Source organism: Mastigoproctus giganteus, chromosome 10 (assembly GCF_048544385.1).
Source record: "Mastigoproctus giganteus isolate SK-2022 chromosome 10, ASM4854438v1, whole genome shotgun sequence".
In the NCBI taxonomy this organism is placed as follows: domain Eukaryota; kingdom Metazoa; phylum Arthropoda; class Arachnida; order Uropygi; family Thelyphonidae; genus Mastigoproctus; species Mastigoproctus giganteus.
The window spans coordinates 145,294,216-145,320,890 of NC_143584.1; the positions used below are offsets into that span (position 1 = coordinate 145,294,216).

The 26,675-nt window shown below is 39.0% G+C and overlaps 1 protein-coding gene across 1 annotated transcript in view; it reads left to right on the top strand.

Annotated features, from left to right (window-relative positions):
* LOC150079337 (ciliogenesis-associated TTC17-interacting protein-like) overlaps positions 1 to 26,675 on the top strand; it is a 103,922-nt gene that overhangs the window by 56,674 nt on the left and 20,573 nt on the right. The window contains exon 4 of the mRNA XM_090383036.1: positions 6,813 to 6,841. Within this exon, the coding sequence (XP_090239162.1) occupies positions 6,813 to 6,841 (29 nt within the window). The remainder of the gene's footprint in view (positions 1 to 6,812; positions 6,842 to 26,675) is intronic.

Here is a 26,675-nt window from a genome sequence, read left to right on the forward strand (position 1 = left end):
CTTTGTTAATTGGGGATATATTTACACTTCTTCAGTCCATAGTGAACTCCACTAAAGTCAGAGAATGCTCTCATACTTGTGGCTAAAGGTTTGCTCACCATTTTTGCTGCTTACCTTAATATAATTAGATAGATCTCATCTGTCCCAGGTGCCTTTTTTACATTTAGCTCGACAATTTTTCTTCCACTTCTCTCGGTTGTCACAAAATTATTTAAACTACTGCTTTAGATTAAGATTTATTGCTAGCTTTGGGGGGGGGGATTCACAGACTAAAAAGGTTAATAGTAGCTGCAGGCAGAGGTGAAAGTGATTCCTGTACTGCTCCTATTACAATGAGCAGCAGCCTGGAGGGCATGGTGCTGGGGGGAGTTCAGGGACTGGTGGGAGTCATTATTAAAAACAAATAAATACGTGAGCTGTGTTAGGGTAGCTAAGAATAAGAAAATGTGCATGTATACTTGCATGTACACCAATGCTAAAAGTATAGTAAATAAATTTGATGAATTTGAAGTGCTGGTCAAGACATCAAATGCAGATACTGTTGGGATATCAGAGACATAGTGTCTCTGATATCCCAACAGTATCTGCATCTACACAGATATAAGCAGTGCAGAATTGGAATTTGGGGACTACAATGTGTACAGAAAGGATAGAAAGGGAGGAAGGGTTGTGCTGTTAATTAAGAAACACAAAATCTAAGGAAGTGCATCCAGTTGACATAGATGGACAGTGCAATGTAGAGTCAGCTTGCTGTGACAAAAGCACTGGGAAAGCAAAAATGAGAGTAGGAATGTGTTATAGGCCTGATGACTGTAATGAGTACAATGAACAATTGTACAGAGAAATAGAATGGACCAGTAAACCAGATTGTGTTATAATGGGGGAATTTAACTTCTCAGATATTGACTGGAACTTGTACATTGGTCATCACACACTAGCAAAAGTTTTGTGGATTTATTGGATGATTGTTTTCTTCAGTAGCATGTTCAAGAGGCAACCAGAGCAGTTAATACTTTTGATCTGGTTATCAGCAGTGATTATTCGTGTATAAAGAATTTGCTGATAAAGAAACCACTAGGTGGCAGCGATCACAGTGTACTGATGTAGGATTTACTTATTGATTTAATTACCATCAGGGGTAAAGGGAAGGGTTTTTGCTTCTTTAAAGGTGATTACAGTGGTCTCAGACAGTTTTTAAATTCTTTACAGTGGCACAAACTGATGATGTTACCAACGTCAAATTCTAAGTGGGAAGCATTCAAGGAACTAATCATGGAAGCTACTAGGCTTTTCATACCAATTAAGAAATATTTTTCAAAGTTTAGGCCTAAATGGATCTCAAATGTACTAATGAGACTCATGGCAGAGAAGAAAAATACATGAGATGCATATAAATTATCAGGTGACATAGAAGCCTATGGCAGATATAAGCTAGTCTGTAATCAAGTCCCAAAAGAGGTTAGGCAAGCGAAGGCAGATTACACGAAATCTTTGGCAAAGGATGCTAAGAAAAATAGCAAGGACTTCTTTACTTATATAAACTCTAGAAGGAACAGGTTGTATCAAATTGGTCCACTTGATATCAATGGTTCGACTGTTGATGATCCTGCTCAGATAGCTGATAATCTGAATGAGTATTTTGCATCTAGATTCATACATGAGGAGTTATTAAGGGAGGAAAATATGCCATAAGTTTATCAAACTGTAACAGGATGCTTAATGATTTTGTAATAACTGAGAGCAAAGTGGAGGAGAAATTGTTGAAGTTAAACATAAGAAAGGCACCTGGAACAGATGGGATCTATCCAGTTATATTAAAGGAGGTGGCAAAGGAAATAAGAAAGCCCCTTAGCCATAATTATGAGAGCATCCTTGGATTCAGGATGGTTAAGGGTAACACAAGTAATTACAGACCAGTTAGTTTAACTTCTGTTCTGGGAAAAATAATGGAGTCGCTGATTAAAGATACATTGCAGGATCATCTAGACAAGACTGCAGTAATAATTCAGACATAGCATGGATTTGTTAAGGGAAAGTCTTGTCTGGCAAATTTGATTGGATACTATGTTTGGTTACAAAGGAATTGATTCAAAAAATAATTTTGATATCATATACTTGGATTTTAGGAAAGCTTTTGACACTGTTGCGCATGGAAAACTGCTTTTACTTAATAACATACTGCTCCAATTTGAGCTGTATGGTATTAATGGTAGGTTGCTACAATGGATAAAAGGGTAGTTGAGTGTGAGAAGATAGAGAGTGGTAATCAATGGATGCTGCTGTTCATGGACTAATGTTATTAGTGGAGTCCCCCAGGGTTCGGTGTTGGGCCCACTGTTGTTTTGTATATTTATCAATGAAATTGATGAAGGTAAAGTAAAAAAAAGTAAAGTGCAGCCATTATCAACCCACTGCAGGGTGGAAGCCTCCTCAACAATTCATGCTGAGGGAAATGGACCATAATCTGCCACGCTGGCCCAGTGCGGGTTGGCAGATCGACCGTAGTCAGCGGCTTGAACCCCGGTCTACTCAAAGAGCGTGTGCTACTGCACTCCTGCTCCTGCCCACTCGGCTACGGAGCTCTATGAAGGTATATCAGGCTTAATGTCGAAGTTTTCAGATGATACAAACATTAGCAGGGTTGTTAATTGCAATGTGCTACTGCAACAGGATCAAGAAAATTTGGGCAGATGGGCTGAGAAGTGGCAACTGAAGTTTAACATTGACAAATGCAAAGTATTGCATATGCATAGAAGCAATCCCAGAGAACGATATCAACTGTGTGGTACTAAGGGTGGTAGAAAATGAAAAAGATCTGGGAGTAATTGTGCAGTGAGATATGAAGTTTTCTGACAGTGCAGACAGGCTGCTGGAGCAGGTCATTTGGTATTGTCAATGATATACAGGAATTTTGGTAGTAGGGAAAAGGAGGTGATTATCCCTTTGTATAAGGCAATGTTATTGCCTTATACAAATGGATAATCACCGCCTTGAGTAGTGTGTACAGGTCTGCAGGCCTCATTTTAGGAAGGATGTTGAGTTATTATTAGCCATATGGTGGAAGGAAGCCTGAGGCTTATGCTGCACCAGCCAAAAAAAAAAAAAAATATTCCCTATTAGAGAGAGAGAGAGAAGAATGATGATGATGATATTTGCTTGAGCATGTACAGACAAGGGCAACAAGATTGGTGAGGGGAATGAAGGGTGAAGGGGTCCTCTTACCAAGAAAGGCTTAAGTTCTGCAAATTGCAGTGGCTGGAGACTAGGCACCTGTGAGGTGATCTGATTGAGGTGTAAGGCCTTGAATGGGTTGAGCACTCTGAATTCTGATGGGATTCTTCCACTTGCTCAGTTTATGAAACTGAGGGAAGACAGTTGCAGAATAGATGTGTGTAAATTTGCCTTAGCCAGTGGGTAGTTAATTACCGGAACAACCTTCCATCTGTCGTTGTGGAAGTTGATAGCGTAAGTAAATTCAAGCAGAACTGGACAAACTTTTAGAGTGAATGGATGTGTGAAATTGGATTTTTTTTTCGGCTGATGCTACATAAGCTCATATGCTTGCTTTCTTGTTTTGTTACATGCCTCCATTGCTACTACTACTACCTCCATTGTGATTTGATTGCACACTAGTTTATACCTACCATAGGCTTCTGCATTACCTGATGATTTATATGTGTCCCATGCATTTTTCTTCTCAGTAACAAGTCTCAATAGTTTGTCTGACATCCATTTAGGTCTAAGCCTTGAATGGTATTTTTTAGTTGGTATGAAAAGCCTAGTAGCTTCTATGATTATTTCCTTAAATGTGTTCCACTTAGAATTTGGTCCCACTGTGTAGAATTTAAAAACTGCCCCAGACCACTGTGGTTGCCTTTATGAAAGCAATAACCCTTTCTTTACCCTTGATGGTAGTTACATCTTTAAGTAAATGCCATCAATACACTGTGATCACTAGCACTTAGTGGTTCTTTTATCTGCAGATTCTTAATGCATGAATAATCACTGCTGATAGTCAGATCAAGAGTGTTTCTCTCTTGTTATCCCTCTAAGTGGTGTAGAAAACAATCATCCAATAAATCCACAAAAGTATTATTGCTGTGTTAGTGGCCAATCCTTAAGGTCCAGTCGATATCTGGAAAGTTAAAATCCTGCATTATAAGATGTTGATTTATTGGCTTACTCTCTTTCTTTGTGCTGGTCTTGGCGCATTATAGCCTTAGTTGCTAATGCGCCAATAAAATCCAAACCAAACCAATCTTTCTTTGTATAGTTATACTCATTGCAATCATTTGACTTATAGCATGCTCCTACTCTCATTCTTGTTTCCCAGTGCTTATGTTATGCCAAACTGCACTTGCAACACATCCAAAATGGAGCACTGCCTTTGTATTTATATGCTTCTCAACTAAGTGAATTGCTCCTCATCCCCCTCCTGTTCTCTCTGTCCTTTCTATACACATTGTTCTCCTCATATTCAAATTCTGCGCCTCTTATGTCTGAGTTAGAGGGATATTGGTTACACAATGTCTCCAATATCCCTGCAATTTTTGCATCTGATGACTTAACCAATAATTTGATTATTCATCAAATGTATTTGTTGTGATTCTAGCATTAGAGTACACACAAGTATAAATGCACACCTGTTTTTACTCTTTATGACCCTAATACAGCCCATGTATTTGCTTGTTCCACAAGGACTACCAGCAGGCCTTGACAACTTCCTGTCTATGTTGCTGCATGTTCCTATAAAAGCATGTGTCTTGGTTTCAACAGTTATATGTTTGTTGAAGCAAACATTCCATCTGTCTCATTCAGAGTCAGTCTCACCTCAGTATCACTATTTTACAAAGCATAACCAATACTAAAATGAACCATAAGGTCAACCTTATCTAAACAGTACTGCCACTGTAAAACAACTTCAGTGTTCCCAGAACTCAGTATTTGACTACTCTAAGAAAACAGATCTATGGTACAAGGTATATCAAGTGAGTGAACTGACTTTAATGTTATCTTATTATTTTACTGAAAACATGAAATTATATAATATCACTGTTACAATTATATAAATATTAAATGTAATTATATATGAATAAACATCACTTCATTTGTGCGCTTGGCTAAAAGAAAATCAAAATAAGTTTGTATAAAATGCATCAAATGTGTTTGAGAAATTCACCAAGACTTACCTGTTTTGAACTTTAAATAAATTTCTTCCCAAGGAGAAATATATTGCAATTTGAGGATTAGTAATGCTTGTATTACTAAAATAAATAGCAAGATCTTCTTCGTCTTAGGGTGCTGCATCATTTGAGTTAGCATTAGCATTAGTAGAGGAATTTGATGCAAGAAAGCAAGCTTATGCAGCATCAGCCAAAAAAAAAAAAAAAAACCCAAATCATGTTATGGTGAGTTTTCAGATCATGTTATGGTGACTTGCCTCATCGGCTATACAGATAACTGTGAGATTTTTGCCCACTCGTGTACATTAATGTTTAGTTAGCTGCCATTTGCCTGAATATTTTGCTGTAAATTTACTTCACTATAGGTGTTATGAAATGATGTTAATAATTAATTACTTAAATTTAAATATGGACTTATGTCTTTTAGAGTTTCACTTTGCCCACAACTGATTTTTTTTTTAGGTTTATATGGACTGCAACATGCAAAGGTTCCTCAGTTCTGTTTTAAAGCATTCAGGAGATGTGCATCAATCAGTTAACATCCACCCTTAGTTCAGCTTTTTGATTTAATTTTTTTAAAATAAATTTGAACCCATGCAGTAACTGATTAGTTATATGCAGTAACAGATTAGATTCATGGTCCAGCTCTAAACTCACCAAATTTACTTTTGCCTATCATTATTTCTTTATGCTTCTGTTCTTTGGAAGATGTTTCTTTGTATGCATTTCTTGAAAATTATAGGATATAAAAGTGCAAGTACATTGTGAATAAATTTCTTTTGGCTTCTCGCATTCAGCTTATCCATGGTCTTTCATCAACTGAAAGTTTTAGTGAAATTTCCTGTTCGGGATCACCATTAAAAAAAAAAAAAGAGGCTTCTCTGCAGCCTGATTTGTAAATATCTGAACATTTGAATTGAAACTCATAGAATAATAATCATTATACAGGGTGTCCATACGTCCAGCATCATAAGGTTAATGTATATTTTTATATTTTTACAGACCATGATGTATCGGAGCAAGGAAGAATGGATCCAAATAATTTTACTCATAGGAAGTCGAAATCAAAGAGAAGCCGCTGTCGAATTTCACAAACTGCATCCAGACTGCAAGCCAATAACACAGAGTTGTATTAGCAGACTTGTTGAAAAGTTTAAGGAAACATGATCAATACACGATAAACCACACAGTGGACCTTCGAGGAGATCAACTGATGATGATACGGCGACTGCTATCTTTGCTCATTTTAATAGCAGTCCCAAAAAGTCTCTTCACTGATTGTCCACTGAAACAGGAATGTCTAAAAGTAGCATCCATCACATTCTTAAGACTCACAAATGACATTCATATAAACTTCAGCTCCTACAGAAATTAAGCGAAGATGATCGCGACTGACAGATGGAAATTTGTGAATTGGCTTTGCAACAATATGTTCGGAATGCCAATTTTCCATCCATGTACATGTATTTTTTCCCTATGATACTGGACTTGTGGGACGCCCTGTAGATTATATAACTTTTCTTAATTCAGGTTTTTTATTTTTTGATTAAAGTTTTGTTAACACTGCATTTTTCATCTTAAATAATTTTGTCATTTGTGGAGATTTATTTGCGTTTGTTTATTTAACAGATTCACAATATCAGAAGGATTTTAGGAAGGTAAGTAATCTATACGTATCTATAATTATCAATTATCAGTAAATATCTATAATTCAAAATCAGTCCGAAACCTAAAGCCTAAACAGTGTAACCCCAGGGGCTCACATCTGGTGAGTATGGGCTTGGCACACCCAGGGTCCTCAGCTGGATATCATCATTCTTCTCTTTCTTGGTGATTTCCTTCTACTTCTCTCTCTCTCTCTCTTTCACACACACACACACACACACGCACGCACACACACACACACACACACAGGGTAACTCTGAAATTTTTTTTTGCTGGTGCAGCATAAGCCTCAGGCTTCCTTGCACCATATGGCTAATAATAATAAAAATAATAATAATAAAAACATTGCCTGACCCCCCCCTCACTTTTTATAGTCTCTATGGGTGTGAAAAGGATGCAGTATGAAAATAATCAGAATTTATTTCCAAGACGATATAAATAAGTGAACAAATTAGCATTTTGACCATCATTTAAATGGCTAAATATTTGGAGGAGAAAAAAAGAAAAAAGTTAAAATCAATTGGTACAAAATTCAGTGCATTTACATTTATTTTTTTATCAGTTTAGAAAGTTATGTTTTTAAAATTATCATTATGACACATTTCATTACTATAAACCAGTTATATTATTGATCAACAAATAAAGTAAAGGGAATATCTACGCTCTATTTCCAGCAATTCCAACAGTATTGGTGATTTTGTTTTCTTAAAAAATGAATCACATATATTTGGAAAGCTGTGTAAGAAAAATCATTAATAGCATTAGCATTAGCAAGGGCACATGATGAAAGAAAGCAAGCTTATATAGCATCAGCCAAAAAAAAAAAAAAACGCATACACACTCTTCTCATTTCACTCATCCACTCTTGTATCTTCTGCCTTGTATCTGTTTAAGCTATCAACTTCTACAATGACAGATGGAAGTTTGTTCCAGCAATCAACCACATGCTGGCTGATGGCAAACTTCTGCACATCTATCCTACAACTGTCTTTCCTCAATTTGAATTTATGCCCTCTTAGGCGATTATTCTGAGTAAGACGAAGAATCCTATCAGCATTGAGCATGCTCAAACCACTCAAGGCTTTATACACCTCAATCAGACTACCACGCAGGTGCCTAGTCTCCAGACACTGTAATTTGCAAGCATTTCTTCGTAAGAGCAACCCTTTGTTCCATTCACTAATCTTGTTACCCTTCTCTGTACGTGTTCCAACAGCTCTCCATCCTTCTTAAAATGAGGCCTCCTGACCTATATACATTACTAAAGGTGTGGCCTGACCAATGCCTTATGCAAGGTGATAATCACCCCCTTATCACTGCTAGAAAAATTCTTGTATATCATTGACAAGACACCATGAGCTAATGTTGCTGACCATCTGCACTGCTCAGAAAACTTCATATCTGCCTGCACAATTACCCCCAGTTCCTTTCACTCTCCACCACTGTCAGTGTAGTACCACACAGTTGATACGTTACTCTGGGGTAGGCGCCTCCATAGCCAGGGGGCTTCTTTAATCAAGAAGCGTGTGCTTCTTGGTTAAACCGGTGTTCGAGCCCTTGACCACCCAATACGGAAGATGCGGAAAGGTCAGGGAATGACCACTGCATATCCTCATTGCAATATGGCCTTAGTTGCTAATGCTCCTAAAAACCAAATAACATAACATAACATAACAGCTCCAATTTGTGCAACAGTATCAAAATCCTTTCCAAGATCCAAATATATGATATCAAAATTATTCTTTGCATCCAGTTCCTTTGTGACTGCATCATAGTATCCAATCATATTGGTCAGACAAGACTTCCCCTTGACAAACCCATGTTGTGTCCGTGCTATAACCGAAGTCTTGTCTAGATGATCCTGCAATGCTTCTTTAACCAGTGCCTCCATTAATTTCCCTGGAACAGAAGTTAAACTAACAGGTCTATAATTACCTGTGTTTCCCTTTGATTCTCCTTTGTGGATTGGAGTCACATTAGCATTAGCATTAGGAGAGGCATTTGATGCAAGAAAGCAAGTTTATGCAGCATCAGCCAAACAAATAATTAAATAAATAAACAAAAAATAACCACTTCCACTTATCCCACTCTGTTCGTTCGAAATACCTGTCCAGCTGAGTCTTAAACTTATTTAGGCTGTCAACTTCCACGACAAGGGATGGAAGTCTGTTCCACCAACCAACTACCCGCTAGCTAAAGGCAAATTTCCTCACGTCTATCCTACATCTGTCTTTCCTCAATTTGAATTTATGCCCTCTCAGGTGATTATTCTGAGCAAGAGGAAGAATCCCATCAGCATTGAGCATGCTCAAACCATTCAAGGCTTTATACACCTCTATCAGATCACCTCGCCGGTGCCTAGTCAACAGACACTGTAATTTGCAAAATTTAAGCCTTTCTTCATAAGAGCACCCCTTTGTTCCATTCACCAATCTTGTTGCCGTTCTCTGTACTCGTTCCAGCATCTCTACATCCTTCTTGAAATCAGACCTCCAGACCTGTATACAGTACTCTACGTGTGTCCTGACCTGCCTTATACAAGGGAATAATCACCTCCTTATCCCTGCTAGAAAAATTCCTATATATCATCGACAATACACCATGAGCTACTCTTGCAGCCCGTCTGCACTGCTCAGAAAACTTCATATCTGGCTGCACAATTACCTCCAGTAACTTTTCATTCTCTACCATTGTCACTGTAGTACCACAGAGTTGATGCATTACTCTGGGGTTACTGCTTCCCATATGTAGTACTTTACATTTGTCAATGTTAAACTTCATTTACCACCTCTCAGCCTATCTACAGTTGACCCATCGATATCAAGTGGACCAATCTGATTCATCCCCTTCCTTCTAGAGTTTACATAAGTAAAGAACTCTTTGCTGTTTTTCTTTGCATCCCTTGCCAAAGATTTCTCGTAATCTGCCTTTGCCTGCCTAACCTCCTTTGTAACTTGGTTACAGATCAACTTGTATCTATCATAGGCTTCTGTGTCATGTGTTAATTTGTATGTGCGCCTCCGTAGCCAGGTGGGAAGGAGCAGCAGTGCGTAGCACACGCTCCTTGATTAGACCGGGGTTCGAGCCCGTCACCACCAAATATGGAGAATGCGGAAAGGTCATGGAATGACCACCGTATATCCCGGAGCAATATGGCCTTAGTTGCTAATGCTCCTAAAAACCAAATAACATAACAAGTTAATTTGTATGTATCCCATGCATTTTTCTTCTCTGCCATATGTCTCATTAGTTCATCTGACATCCACTTAGACCTAAACCTTGAACAATATTTCTTAGTTGGTACATAAAGCCTAGTAGCTTCCAAGATAAGTTCTTTGAATGTTTCCCATTTTGAATTTGCTGTTGGTAACATCATCAGTTGGTCCCACCGTATAGAATTTAAATACTGTCTCAGTACATCATAGTTGCCTTTACGAAAGCAATAACCCTTCCCTTTACCCCTAATGGTAGTTACCTCTTTGAGTAAATCCCACTTCAGCACATTGTGATCACTGCCACCTAGTGGTTCATTTACCAGCGGATTCTTAATGCATGAAGAATCACTACTGATAATCAAATCAAGAATATTACTCCCTCTTTTTGGCACATCTTCAAGAAAGAGCACCAAGGAAGCTCTCATAATTATGGCCTAGGGTTTATTTACTTCCTTTGCTGCCTCCTTTAATATAACTGGATAGATTCCATCCATCCCAGGTGCCTTTCTTATGTTTATCTTCAACAACTTCTCCACTTTACTCTCAGTTATTGCAAGATTATCTAACTTACTGCCAGAGTTTAATACACCTCTGGCATTCCCCTTCCTGAATAACTCCACATGTGTGAATGTAGATGCAAAATATTCATTAACTACCTGAGCAGAATCATCAACAGTTGAACTATCGATATCAATCTGAATCATCCCTTCCTTCTAGAGTTTAAATCAGTAAAGAACTCTTTGCTGTTTTTCTTTGCATCCTTTGCCAAAGATTTCTCATATTCTATCTTCACCTGCCTAACCTCCTTTGTGACTTGGTTACAGACTAGTTGATATCTATCATAGGCTTCTGTGTCACCTGTCTCTGTCACATGTCTAATTAGTTCATCGAATTAGGCCTAAATTTTAAACAATATTTCTTAGTTGGTATGAAAAGCCTAGTAGCTTCCAAGATTAATTCTTTGAATGCTTCCCATTTTGAATTTGCTGTTGGTAACATCATCAGTTGTTCCCACTGTATAGAATTTAAACACTGTCTCACACCCAGTGTAGTTGCCTTTATGAAAGCAAAAACCCTTCCCTTTACTCCTGATGGTAGTTACCTCTTTGAGTAAATCCCACCTCAGCACACTTTGATCACTGCCACCTAGTGGTTCCTTTATCTGCAGATTCTTAATGCATGAAGAATCACTACTGATAATCAGATCAAGAGTATTACTCCCTCTAGTTGCCTCCTGAACATACTGCTGTAGAAAACAATCATCCAATAAATTCATGATAGTGTGTGAGTGACCAACCCACAAATTCCATTCAATCTCTGGGAAATTAAAATCCCCCATTATAAGACACTCTGATTTACTAGCCCACTCTATTTCTCTCCACAATTGCTCATTATACTGATCAGATTCATTAGGCCTATAACACACACACCTACTCTCATGTTTCCTTTTCCGGTGCTTCTGTCACACCAAACAGACTCAACATTACATTGTCTACCAACATCCATTGGATGCACTTCTTTAGATTTTATACGTTTCTTAACTAACAGCATAACCCCTCATCCCTTCTTGTCCTGTCTCTCCTTTTTGTACATATTGTACTCCCCAAATTCCAATTTTGCACTGCTTGCATTTGTGTGACACCACTTCTCTGATATCCCAATGATATCTGCCTTTGATGTCTTGACTAGCACTTTAAGCTCATCATATTTATTAACTATACTCCTAGCACTGGTGTACATGCAAGTATACATGCATGTACACCAATGCTAGGAGTATAGTTACTACTCCTATTTCTACTCTAATTACCCTAGCACAGCCCATGTATTTACTTGTATCACTATGACTCCCAGCAGTCCTGGAAATTCCCATTGCCTTGCTTTCCAGGCTGCTTCTGAATTGCATTTCAATAGAAGCAGTGCAAGAATCACATTCACCTCTGCCAGCGGTACTGTTAATCTATTAGTCCGGCTAGTACTGTTAATCTATTGTCTACAAGCTAGGGGCGCCTCCGTAGCCAGGTGGGAAGGAGCAGCAGTGCGTAGTACATGCTTCTTGATTAGACCGGAGTTCAAGCCCATTACCACCAAATATGGAGGATGCGGAAAGGTCAGGGAATGACCACTGCATATCCCGGAGCAATATGGTCTTAGTTTCTAATGCTCCTAAAAATCAAATAACAAAGAAACAAAACAACCCCCAAGCTAGCAGTTTTCCGACCCACCTAACTCTGCCTCGATAGCATCAGCAAATATTCTTGCAGCCTTTCTATTTAAGTGTATCCCATCCCTGCAGAAGCAGTTATGAATATGATATTTCATTTCTATAAAGTTTATAAATGAGTATTATGGACCAGCAAAACAAGTGAATGGAAAATATTTACCTTTGGCTTCAGAAATATATCTAAAACAACTACTTGGTTTGTAAATTATAATTTTTTTAAAAATAACTGCTAATAATATGAAAATTATATTGTACACTTGGAATTCATATAATATTTTTCACCCCCCCCTAAAAAAAGAGAAAATATTCGACAATTGTCTGTTTTAAATGCTAAAATGTTTAGAGCTATATGTCTACTTAATCCTCTATTTTTTTCCCTTTAACCGACAGTTATAAACTTTCTTTTTAATTTCTGGAAAAAAAGTTTAAGCATTTTTTGAATTCTGCTTGGAGTATGCCAGTATTTCATCTTTTCTGAATGGATTAAAATACTGTATGCATTAAAAAATGCTGTGTTTTTTATACCTTTTATATCCAAAAAGAAATAAAAAATAATAATTCTGTTGAAAATTAAATTTAGAAATAAAAGAAATAAAATATATTAATAATGTCGAAATTGAAATTTCACCAGAATTAATATTTTAAATCAAGTGGAATTTAAAATGGACACATGTACATATATTTCTGCATTTTATGTGTATAAATAAATTTTAAAAAATGCATATACAGGCTGACCTCAATTAACGCAATTAATTCGTCCCGCGAGCACATAGCACAAAACGGAAACGCATAATCGAATATAATAATCAATAGGAAAAATTATAATTGGTTCTTGATCTTCAGGAATGTCCATAAAAAATTTTTAAAATTCCTTTTAAATAACTTTTTAACTGTATACCATGTAAAAGATAATGAAAATAATTATGGAATTAAATGTTTATTGCATAAAACAGTGGTTCCCAAACTGTGCGCTGCGGAATATTTTAAAATTTCGAGGGAAACACAGCAATACTCGACATCTTTAAGCCCATGACTGCTGAATACGGTGCTGTTTCTTGTATTCTGTCTATCTTGTGAACTCCTCTGACCGTTTTATCATCCCGGAGTATAAACAGAAAATTTTATTTAATTTTAATCTGTCAGACACCGCACAAACTACTAGCTTGAGGTAGTTCGCAGTTTCAACATTTCTTATTAAGTTGTTTGGTCCTAACTACTTAATAAACGGAACTGTTAGGTATTTCTTTTGGTCTAGGTTCGCCGTGAAAAAATTACTGAGACATTAAGGGCACCATGAACCGAGAAAGTTTGGGAACCTCTGATATAAAATACACAATGAAGAAACAATTTGTTATGGAAATATTTGAACAGAGTCGTTTGAACAGTGTTGACTTTCTCTTTTCATCAATCAATTTCCGATAGCCGACAACAATCTTCTCTGGGCCCTGGTGAAATAAATATCACAGAGAACCTCAAACCTTTTGTTTGAGGTTCTCCGCGATACAAAAGATTTCATCTAGTTCTTTTACTGTTAATTCCACCCAGGGTCTCACATCTGGTGAGTATGTGCTTGGCACACCCAGGTCCTGAGCTGGATATCATCATTCTTCTCTTTCTTGGTGATTCCTTTCTATTTCTCTCTCTCTCTCTCTCTCTCTCTCTCTCTCTCTCTCTCTCTCTCTCTGGGTAACTTGGAAATTTCTGTTTTTTGGCTGGTGCAGCATAAGCCTCAGGCTTCCTTTCACCAATGGTTTATAATAATCTCCTCCACGATAATATTTTCATCTGACTCATTTAAAAATTAGAATTTTTAAATGCAAGTCTGCACTGACTTTATTAGTGGGAGACAAACAAGTAACACGTTTTCTGCTGATGGAACCCACTGAGGCGGGCAGCAGGCAAAATGTTTGTTTATTGTCCGTCTGACGTGCAGTAAGCTTAACGCAGAATTCAAATCTTTTTTCAACTATCACAACTGGAAATGTGAAAAGTGAAATAATTTTTTCAAATAGCGGTAACTGAAAAATGCATTAATTGAACTCGCGTTAAGCGAGGCCTGGCTGTATTAGACACCATTTCAATTTCAATTCATTTTCAAATTTGGCACATCATGAAGTATGTGAAATTTGAATATTACACATTGCTAACCCTCTACCCTGAGTGATTGTCTTCCGTATTTATTATTGAAAAATAAAAATGAATATTTCAAATACAACTGTTACGTCACATGGGAGAGTTTATAAATAACTTGAACTAGGAACAAACACATAATTCTTTGTAGTGTCAGAAGCACTTGGCTTCCCATGATAGCATTACTATGAGTTAAAACTAGAACAAAAGTGGTGGGACTGTATCTGCTGGATACAGTCACACTATAACTCTGGAAAATGATAAATAATAATTCAAAAACCATACCAAGTAAAAATTTGTCTATATAAATTTAGGCAGGTACAGTAAATCACAGATTTATTATATTCAGCAAACAATTAACATGGGCAAATTATTTTCAAGTTACACTTCACAGATGTGAAGCATAATTTAAAAACAATGACTACAGGATTAATGGTTAATTTAAGCATTCTATATATTATTTGTTTCTCACTACTGAAGAAAGTGACTCAGAATTGACTGTGTAATTTTAATTTAGTTTGCAAAGTTTCCTAGGGGAATTTAAAAAGTTTGTGGCCTAAGTGGAAGGGTTTATTTGAGGAGTCCAGTAGCATATAACTTTTCAGTGTAGTCCCCTTTGGAGTCAATACACTTTTGCCACCAATGTTGCAATGCATTAATTTCAGCTACAAAGAAAGCTTTCTCTTGGTCCTTCAGGAATGTATCCTCTACAGCAGTGATGCCACTTTTGGTGAAAAATGGATGCCAGCCAGGTATTTTTTCAAATTAAGAAACAGGTGAAAGTCCAATGGTACTAGATCTGATGAATATGGGGGATGGTCCAAGATTTCAAAGCCACATTTATGCAGCAGTGCAGCCATGACAATAACAGACTTGTGAGCAGGTGCATTTTCTTGGTGGAAAAGACTTCTTTTCTGAGTTCCTCATCATTGTCTTTGATGTTTATGTTTTCATGCATATGCCTAACAAAGTCTGCATAATATGTCCCTGTGAATGTAATCTGAATGAATGTAATCTACTAGAAAACTCTATCAGCATCCCAAAAAAAAAAGCCCACCATGTTGTCAGCAGAAGGAATCGATGTGGCTTTCTTTTGGAGGGAAGAAAAGAGAAAAGCTGTTTCCACTGTTTTGACTGCTCCTTTTATCCTGGGTGAAAGTGTTGTAACCATATCCTCATGAATTTATGTTGGCAATAGCCCCATATTTTCCAAATATTGGATGATTGCACAGTAACTAATTCTGTCCATCTTTCTGCATTCATACAACTTTTTCGACTTTAGGACTTATAATTAAAAAAAAATACATTACTCAAACTGCACAAAACTGGTGGATTACTATTTGAAGTGTTATACACAAATTACAGAAATTTTTAAAGCCGTACCACTACCTTTTCATATTCAGGCTACTAACTTTTCACACATCCCTCATATATTACATTTTTTAGCATAAAATGTAGTGTTGTTTCAACTTTTTAACACTTAATTAGTTGCAAAAAAGTGCAGTTTCACCTCTGTCACTTAGATCCCACATGCATGCAGTTTTAAAAACTCAGTAATGCACTAGCATTCCTGAAAATTCTCATATATTATATAATAATCACAGTATTTTTTTAAAAAATCACATTTTGTTCATTTTTGATTTGATGTCAGTTTTTGGAAATTTATATCTTAGCTTCCAAAATCTCCATGAAATTTTTATTGTCAAATATGCTATCAGTGATCACTGAATTATGACCACCCCATTTGTAATCGATAATGCTACATAGCTTGCAGAATTTTCAGATAAAAGAGGTGGCAGTGATCACAGTGTGTTGATGTGGAATTTACTTAAAGATGTAACCACCATCAAGGGTACAGGGAAGGTTTTTTCTTTTGTAAAGGTGAAAAAGTGGCCTCCAACAATTTTTAAATTCTGTACGGTGGGACCAACTGATGATGTTATCATCAGCAAATTCTAAATGTGAAGCACATTCAAAGAAATATTCACAGAAACTACTAGGCTTCTCATGCCAACTAAAAAATACGGTTCAAGGACCTAATTGGATGTCAGATGAACTAATGAGATTCGTAGCACAGAAGAAAAATGCATGATATGCTTATAAATTATCAGGTAATACAGAAGCCTATAGTAGGTATAAACTAGTCTGCATTTAAATCATAAAGGATGTTAGACAAGCTAAGGGAGATTATGAGAAATCCTTGGGAAAGGATGCAAAGACTTGTTTACTTATATAAACACTACAAGGACGGGGGGTGAATTACATAGTTTCACTTGATATCGATGGTTCAACTGTTGATAATCCTGTTCAGTTTGCTGGTATTTTGGATCTAAATTAAAATATGAGGAATTCTTTAGGGGAGTGGATGCCAGAAGTTTATCAAACTCTTACAGAGAGCTAAATGATTTTGTAATAACTGAGAGTAGGTGGAGGAGAAATTATTGTAGTTAAACAAAAGAAGGGTGGATGGGATCTATCCAGTTAAATTAGGGGAGACAGCAAAGGAGGTAAGCAAACTCTTAGCCATAATTATGAGAGCATCCTTGGAATCAGGGGAAGTCCCTGTGGACTGGAGATTATCATTAGCATTAACATTAGTAGAGGCATATGATGCAAGAAAGGAAGCTTATGCAGCATCAGCCAAAAAAAAAAAAAAAAAACACGCTCCCATTTCACCCCTCTGTTCGTTCCAAGTACCTGTCCAGCTCAGCCTTAAATTTATTTAGGCTATCAACTTCCACAACAAAGGATGAAAGTCTGTTCCGCCAACCAACTATCTACTGGCTAAAGGCAAACTTTCGCACATCTATCCTACATCTGTCTTTCCTCAATTTAAATTTATGCCCTCTCAGGTGATTATTCTGGGCAAGAGGAAGAATTCCATCAGAAGAGCATGCTCAAACCATTCAAGGCTTTATACACCTCAATCAGATCGCCTCGCAGGTGCCTAGTCTCCAGACACCGTATTTTGCAAAATTTAAGCCTTTCTTCGTAAGAGCAACCCTTTGTTCCATTCACCAATCTTGCTGCCCTTCTTTGTACTTGTTCCTACAGCTCTACATCCTTCTTAAAATGAGGCATCCAGACCTGTATACAATATTCAAGGTGTGGCCTGACCATTGCCTTATATACGGGGATAATCACCTCCTTATCCTTGCTCCACAAGAAAGGTGATAACCGGGACTGCAAGAACTACCGTGGCATCAGCCTCCTTTCCATCATTGGAAAGGTCTTTATGAAGATTATCCAGTCAAGACTGCAAAAACATCGCGAGCAAACCAGTCGAGAAGAACAGGCAGGATTTAGACCCGGGCGAGGATGCTGTGATCAAATCTTTGCCATTCGTCAGCTGATGGAGGAGAGGATCCGGTGTGGACAGCGAACCGTCATTGTTTTCATTGACTTTAAGTCTGCTTTCGACTGTGTCCACCGGCCTGCCTTATGGAAACTACTAGAGGTTGAACATGTACCTCGAAAAGTCATCACACTCCTCCAAACTGCATACAACGGTTTAACCAGCCAGGTGCGCATCCAGAACGATTTATCTGAGGAATTTACCATCCAAACTGGAGTCCGCCAAGGGGATGTAGCCTCCCCGTTGCTTTTCAACATCGTGGTCGACGCCATTATGAGGCAAGCATTCAGAAACAGACAGGGCATACAATATGACAAGGATCACTATGTGACTGACCTGATGTTTGCTGATGATAGTGCTATCCTTGCCGGTAACGATGCTGAAGCCACGGAAATCCTCTACGACATTGCCCGCATTGCCCGGCCATACGGTTTGAAGATCAATGCTGGTAAGACAAAGGCCCTGACAACAGATGGGTCGCAAGCCACCATCTATCTCGAAGGCGTCCAGATCGAGCAAGTGCAGGACTTTAAATACCTTGGGTCGCTGGTCCAGGAGAAGAAAGTTGCATCCACCATGGAAATTCACAGCAGAATTGGACAGGCGGCCACTGCGTTCGCCTCGCTCAAATGGTGTCTGTGGAAGAGGACCAACATTTCCACAAAGACTAAAATCCGACTCTTCCGGACTTTGATCCTGCCCATTCTTCTTTACGGATCGGAAACATGGATTTGTCTCAAGTTAGATTTGAACAAACTTGAGGTATTCCAAATGCGATGCCTGCGGCAGATCTTGGGCATCTCTCTTCGCGACCGCATCACTAATGACACCATCCGCGCCAGATGCCAACAGCAACCAACCATTGCCGACCAAATCCAGAAGCGAAGGCTCAGATGGTTTGGCCACGTATGTAGAATGGGCACGAACAGAATACCATCCACACTCCTTTGGAGACAACGACCCACCCAATGGAGCATCCAACGGACCGCGCCTAGGAAAACGTGGGCCAAGCAAGTGGAAGATGACTTGAAGAGCCGACGTCTCGACCTTAACCAGGCCAGGACTGAAGCCATGGATCGTAAGGTATGGAAGAACATCACAGAGCAAGTCCGAAACCCTGCGGCACCTACAGCAGCATACTGGTTGCGTGGCCAACCGCCTCCCCCAGCTGCCAGCTAAGGACCAAAGAAGAAGAAGAAGAAGATCCTTTCTAGAAAAATTCCTCGATATCATTGACAAGACACTATGAGCTACTCTTTCAGACTGTCTGCACTGCTCAGAAAACTTCATATCTGCCTGCACAATTACCCCCAAGTCCTTTTCATTCTCTACCACTGTCAGTGTAGTACCACAGAGTTGATACGTCACTCTGGGGTTGCTGCTTCCCATATGTAGTACTTTACATTTATCAATGTTAAACTTCATTTGCCACCTCTCAGCCCATCTGCTTAACTTTTCTAGATCCTGTTGCAGCAGTGTACTGTCATTAGTGTCCTTAACAACCCTGCCAACCTTCGTATGATCTGCAAACTTGGACATTAAGTTTGCAGATGATATACCATCATCAATATCATTTATAAATACAGAAAAAAAAATGGACCCAATACTAAACCCTGAGGGACTCCACTAATAACATTAGTCCAAGATGAGCAGTGTCCATTGATTTCCACTCTGTCTTCTCCCACTCAACCATCCCTTTATCCTTAGCAGCAATTTGCCTGCAATGCCACACTGCTCCAATTTGTGCAGCAATCTTCCATTTGCAACAGTATCAAAAGCCTTTCTAAGATCCAAATATATGATATCAAAGTTATTCCCTGCATCCAGTATCTTTGTGACCACATCATAGTATCCAATCAAATTGGTCAGTCAAGACTTTCCCTTAACAAAACCATGCTGTGTCTGAGCTATAACTGAAGTCTTGCCTAGATGATCCTGCAGTGCTTCTTTAACCAGTGCTTTCATTAATTTTCCTGGAACAGAAGTTGTTATTAGTTATTTGTTTTTTTTTTTAGGAGCATTAGCAACTAAGGCCATATTGCTCCAGGATATGTGGTGGTCATTCCCTAACCTTTCCACATCCTCCGTATTTGGTGGTGACTGCTTCGAACCCTGGTCTAATCAAGAAGCATGTGCTACGCACTGCTGCTCCTTCCCACCTGGCTATGGAGGTGCCGGAACAGAAGTTAAACTAACAGGTCTATAATTATTTGTGTTGCCCTTTGATCCTTCTTTGTGATCTCCAGTCCATGAGTACCTCCCCTGAGTCCAAAGAAGCTCTCATAATTATGGCTAAGGGTTTGCTTACTTCCTTTGCTGCCTCCTTTAATATAACTGCGTCCACCAAGGGTGCCTTTTTTTATGTTTATCTTCAACAATTTCTCCACCACTTTCCTCTCAGTTATTACAAAATCATCCAGCTCACTGCCAGAGTTTAACAGAAGCCAGCTGAAGTTGTGCACATTCGAGCAAAACTATGGATAGAATTTCCAGTCAATGGAAGGTCATTAATATACAAGAGGATAAGAGTGGGGGAAAGAACTGAACTTTGGGGGACTTCAGCATTAGTGGAGAAGTTAGAAGACAGAGAGCCATCTACCATCACCCTCAGCAAACGGTCAGACAGAAAACGGGATAACCAATTACAAAAAACAGTTGGTAAACCATAAGATGGAAGCTTGTTTAGAAGACCTTTATGCTAAACACGATTGAAAGCCTTTGAGATGTCAAGAGAAACTGCTTATGTTTCACCGAACCTTTCCATTGAATTAGTCCATAAATGGATAACATAAGCCAGAATATCACCAGTGGACAACACTGATGGAATCCATACTGGCGATTGTTGATCAGATGAAAGGTTTCTAGGTAGTCTAAGAGTTGGCGGTTAATTGATTTCTCCATTACTTCAGAAAGAGTAGAAGTAATTGCAATGGGATGATAATGGATGGGAGGGATTTGTCACCCTTTTTTAGTAACTAGCTGGATATGAGCAAATTTACAAGCAGAAGGAAAAACACCTTTGGAATAAGAACGTGAAAAAAGGCAGCAAAGAACAGGATAAGTTCAGGAGCAGAGGTTTTGAGAACAAGTGGAGAAATACCATCAGGACCTGGAGCTTTCTTAGCATTAAGATTCATCAAAATCCTTCTGACATCCTTTTGAGAGGAGACCACAGGAGGCATTGAATGCAGCATGTTGGAAATAGTGGGAGGTGTTTTACCAAGATCATTAATACATGAGTTGGAAGAAAAATGGGATGCTAGCAGGTTAGCTTTATCCTTAGCTGAAGTGACAATAGAACCATCTGGTTTTGACAGAGGTTGGAGCAATGATATTAAGAGTAGGAGACCGGCGGAATTACTTAACAAGTACAGGTCACTGTTGAACAAAAGCCGGGAATTACGGTTGAATTTGAAAGTGTCTGCAATTCTGCCCAGACACGATAGGAGGGAGTATATGATGAGAGCCCTGTCGATCAATTCGGCCCTGGAAAGATTGTGCAAGGCTCAAGGGGTAGAATTTTTTTCAGCCTGGTCTGTACTTGTTAACAGGAGAGACTGCTTCTACAGGGAGGGATACACTTAAATAGAAAGGGTGCAAGAATGTTTGCTGATGCTATCGAGGCAGTGTTAGGTGGGTCGGAAAACTGCTAGATTGGGGGGATACAAGGACTAATAGATTAACAGTAGCCACTGGCAGAGGTGAAAGTGATTCTTGCACTGCTTCTATTGGAATGAGCCGCAGCCTGGAAAATAAGATGCAGGATATTTCAGACTGCTGGGAATCATTGGGGTACAAGTAAACACATGAGTTGTGTTAGGGTAGCTAAGAAAAAGAACAGATGCATGTATACTTGCGTGTACACCAATGCTAGGAGTTTAGTAAATAAATTTGATGAATTTGAGGTATTGCTCAAAACATCAAAGGCAGATATTTTTAGGATAGAGACGTGGTGTCATACAGATATAAGGAATGCAGAACTGGAATTTGGGGAGTACAATGTCTACAGAAGGGATAGACAGGATAGGAAGGGAGGAGGGGTTATGCTATTAGTTAAGAAATACATAAAATCCAAGAAAGTGAAGCCAGTCGACATTGCTGGACAGTGCAGTGTCGAGTCAGTTTGGTGTGACATAAGCATTGGGAGATCAAAATTGAGAGTAGGAGTGTGCTATAGGCCTAATGACTCTGATGAGTATAATAAGAAATTGTACAGGGAAATAGAGCGGGCCAGTAACTCAGAGAATCTTATAATGGGGGATTTTAATTTCCCAGATATTGACTGGAATTTGGGGGCTGGTCACTCACACACTAGCAAGGCTTTTGTGGATTTATTGGATGATTGTTTTCTACATCAGCATGTTTGGGAGGCAACTAGAGGGAGTAATACTCTTGATTTGATTATCAGAAGTGATTCTTCATGCATTAAGAATCTGCAAGTAAATGAACCACTAGGTGGCATTGATCACAGCGTGCTGAAGTGAGATTTACTCAAAGAGGTAACTACCATTAGAGGTAAAGGGAAGGGTTATTGCTTTCGTAAAGGCAACTACGATGGACTGAGACAGTATTTAAATTCTATACAGTGGGACCAACTGATGATGTTACCAACAGCAAATTCAAAATGGGAAGCATTCAAAGAACTTATCTTGGAAGCTACTAGGCTTTACATACCAACTGAGAAATATTGTTCAAGGTTTAGGGCTAAATGGATGTCAGATGAACTAATGAGACATGTGGCAGAGAAGAAAAATGCATGGGATACATACAAATTAACACGTGACACAGAAGCCTCTGATAGATACAAGTTGATCTGTAACCAAGTTACAAAGGAGGTTAGGCAGGCAAAGGCAGATTACGAGAAATCTTTGGCAAGGGATGCAAAGAAAAACAGCAAAGAGTTCTTTACTTATGTAAACTCTAGAAGGAAGGGGATGAATCAGATTGGTCCACTTGATATCGATGGGTCATCTGTTGATGATCCTGCTCAGGTAGCTAACAAACTAAATGAATATTTTGCATTGACATTCACACATGAGGAATTATTCAGTGACGGGAATGCCAGAGGTGTATTCAACTCTGGCAGTAAGCTAGAGAATCTTGTAATAACTGAGAGTAAAGTGGAGGAGAAATTGTTGAAGATAAATACAAGAAAGGCACCTGGGGTGGATGGGTTCTATGCAGTTATATTAAAGGAGGCAGCAAAGGAAGTAAGCAAACCCTTAGCCATAATTATGAGAGCTTCCTAGGACTCAGGGGAAGTACCCATGGACTAGAGATGTGCAAATGTGACCCCAATTCACAAAGGAGGATCAAAGGCTGACACAAGTAACTATAGACCTGTTAGTTTAACTTCTGTTCCTGGAAAATTAATGGAGGCACTGGTAAAGAAGCACTGCAGGATCATCTAGAAAAGACTTCAGTTATAGCTCAGACACAGCATGGTTTTGTTAAGGGGAAGTCTTGCCTGACCAATTTGATTGGATACTATGATGCAGTCACAAAAGAACTGGATGCAGGGAATAACTTTGATATTATATACTTGGATCTTAGAAAGGCTTTTGATACTGTTGCACATGGAAGACTGCTGCACAAATTGGAGCGGTGTGGCACTGGAGGCAAACTGCTGCTATGGATAAGGGGGTGGTTGAGGTGGAGAAGACAGAGAGTGGTAATCAATGGACACTGCTCATCGTGGACTAATGTTGTTATTAGTGGAGTCCCCTAGGGTTCACTGTTGGGTCCATTATTGTTTTCTGTATTTATAAATAATATTGATGATGGTATATCAAGCTTAATGTCCAAGTTTGCAGACGATATATACGAAGGTTGGCAGGGTTGTCAAGGACACTACTGACACTATGCTACTGCAACAGGATCTGGAAAGGTTGAGCCGATGGGCTGAGAGGTGGCAAATGAAGTTTAACATTGACAAATGTAAAGTACTACATATGGGAAACAGCAACCCCAGAGCAACGTATCAACTCTGTAGTACTACACTGACAGTGGTTGAGAATGAAAGGGACCTGGGGGTGGTTGTGCAGGCAGATATGAAGTTTTCTGAGCAGTGCAGACGGGCTGCAAGAGTAACTCATGGTGTATTGTCAATGATATATAGGAATTTTTCTAGCAGGGATAAGGATGTGATTATTCCCTTCTATAAGGCAATGGTCAGGCCACACCTAGAGTACTGTATACAGGTCTGGAGGCCTCATTTCAAGAAGGATGTAGAGATGCTGGAACGAGTACAGAGAAGGGCAACAAGATTGGTGAATGGAACAAAGGACTGCTCTTATGAAGAAAGGCTTAAGTTTTGCAAATTACAATGTCTGGAGACTAGGCATCCCTTGTCGTGGAAGTTGATAGCCTAAATAAGTTTAAGGCTCAGCTGGACAGGTATTTTGAACGAACAGAGGGGTGAAGTGGAAGTGGGTTTTTTTTTTTTTTTGGCTGATGCTGCATAAGCTTGCTTTCTTGCATCAAATGCCTCTACTAATGCTAATGACTAGAAAATGGAAGCCAGCTGGAGTTGTGAACATTAAAATCATCAAGGAAAATTACCTCACTGTTAGGAAAGGTGGGCTGGAGAAAGTCAAGTTGCAAAGAGAGAAAGTGAAAGAGCTTCAAGTGATTAGTGGGTTTGGGAGAACAGTAGAGACAACAGATGAATTTGACAGAATGAGGTAGAGAGATTTTAAGCCAGAGAAGATTGAAAAGAGGAGATTACAAAATACGAAGTCTCTGACAGAGTATATTGTAACAGACATATGCACAAGTACCACTTTTGAGGCGAAAGGAATCATACAGGGGATAATTTGGGCAACTAAGATGAGCAGTGGTTGAATCAACCGATAACTGAGATTCTGCCAGAAAACGTTTGTGGGGTTTAGCAGGCTGTAAGTGGAAATGGACATCATTAAGATTAGAACTGAGACCATATATTTATGAAATGAACTATAAAGTGTTTGCCAGGTTTAGATCTTTTTTGCAGATAAGTTTACTTTATTATCAAATACACCATGAATTGTGTATCAAATACACAATTCATGGTGTATTTGATAGTAATAAAAAGTGTGTGTGTGTGGGGGGGGGTTATCTGTATGAATTAATGAAATTTTTTTATATAGCTTACACATGGTAAGAATATACCCAGATCTTTGATATAACGTGGCCTCAACAATGCCCCCCCCCACATACACACTACTGGAACTCCCTCCATTCACTATCTGGCAGAGTAGAGGTAGCAGGAGTATAAATTAGCTGATCCAGAATTCTCCTAGAGTTACCAATAGTCTGCAAACACCATTTTAGAGCTGTACCCTCAAAATGTAAGGAAATTTGGATCTCGCCATAGTGTTCATCATAACCTCAAAAAACATCAGTCATGCTGCATGATGGAAGAGATGGGGAAGGGTTGAGGAAGCTCAATACTGATGTCATTCTTTTACTTGCTGAGACAATGGGGGGGGGGACTTAAATTTAAGTTGTGAAAGGATGGTTGTGATCATGTGAAAGGATGGTTGCAAGATAGATGTGTAGAAGTTTTCCTTTACCCAACGGGTGGTTGATTGTTGGAATAAGTTTCCATCTGATGTGGGGAAGTGGATAGGTTGAATAAATTCAAGGAAGAACTAGACAAACTGTTGGAAGGGATGGATAGGTGAAATGGAATTTTTTTTTTTTTTTTTTTTAAGTTATGGGATGTAGTAAGGATATCATGGGGTTTCAAAAGGCCATGATTATGGGAGTTCATGCCCTCATGGGATGTTATTCTCCCCGGACATGTTGTGCATGTACATGCACAACATGTCCGGGGAGAATAATATCCCTTGTTATAATGGCGTGTGAGTGGAGGGAGCATAGGTGTTCCTGTTATTTTTCATGATCAGTGTAGTTAGGCACCACTGTCTCTGACTCCCCTTAATATATTCATCTAGTAGTAAAGTAGGACCTGACCTCTTCTATCCTCGGTCTTCAAGGGTAAAGACTGCAATTTGGTTTGGAAGCATTTTGTAAAACATTGAAAATCTTGCTATATTGCGGCTTAAATTTCCAATGCACAATAACCTTTTTTAAGTTGTTTTTGTTTTTGGTTTTTAGGAGCATTAGCAACTAAGGCCATATTGCTCCGGGATATGCAATGGTCATTCCCTGACCTTTCCGCATCCTCCATATTTGGTGGTGACGGGCTCGAACCCCGGTCTAATCAAGAAGCGTGTGCTACGCACTGCTGCTTCTTCCCACCTGGCTGCGGAGGCACCTCTTTTTTAAGTAGTAGTAGTAGCAGCATGTGATGCAAGAAAGCAAGTGTATGCGCTTACGCAGCATCAGCCAAAAAAAAAAATCACACCATTCCCTCCAAATGCCTGTCCAGTTCCTCTTTAAATTTATTCAAACTATCAACTTCCACAACGACAGATGGAAGTTTGTTCCAGCAATTAACCACCCGCTGGCTAAAGGCAAATTTCCACACATCTATTCTACATCTGTCCTTTCTTAATTTGAATTTATGCCCCCTTAGGTTTGTAATCTGAACAAGTGGAAGGATCCCATCAGAATTCAGTATGCTCAACCCATTCAAGGCCTTATACACCTCAATCAGATCACTGCGCAGGTGCCTAGTTTCCAGCCACTGCAATTTGCAGAACTTAAGCCTCTCTTGGTAAGAGGATCCCTTCATTCCCCTCACCAACCTTGTTGCCCTTCTCTGTACACGCTCAAGCAAATCTACATCCTTCCTAAAACAGGGCCTCCAGACTTGTACGCAGTACTCAAGGCGTGGCCTGACCATTGCCTTATACAAAGGGGCAATCACCTCCTTTCCCTGTTAGCAAAATTCCTCTATATCATTGACAAAACCCCATGACCTGCCCTGGCAGCCTGTCTGCATTGCTCAGAAAACTTCA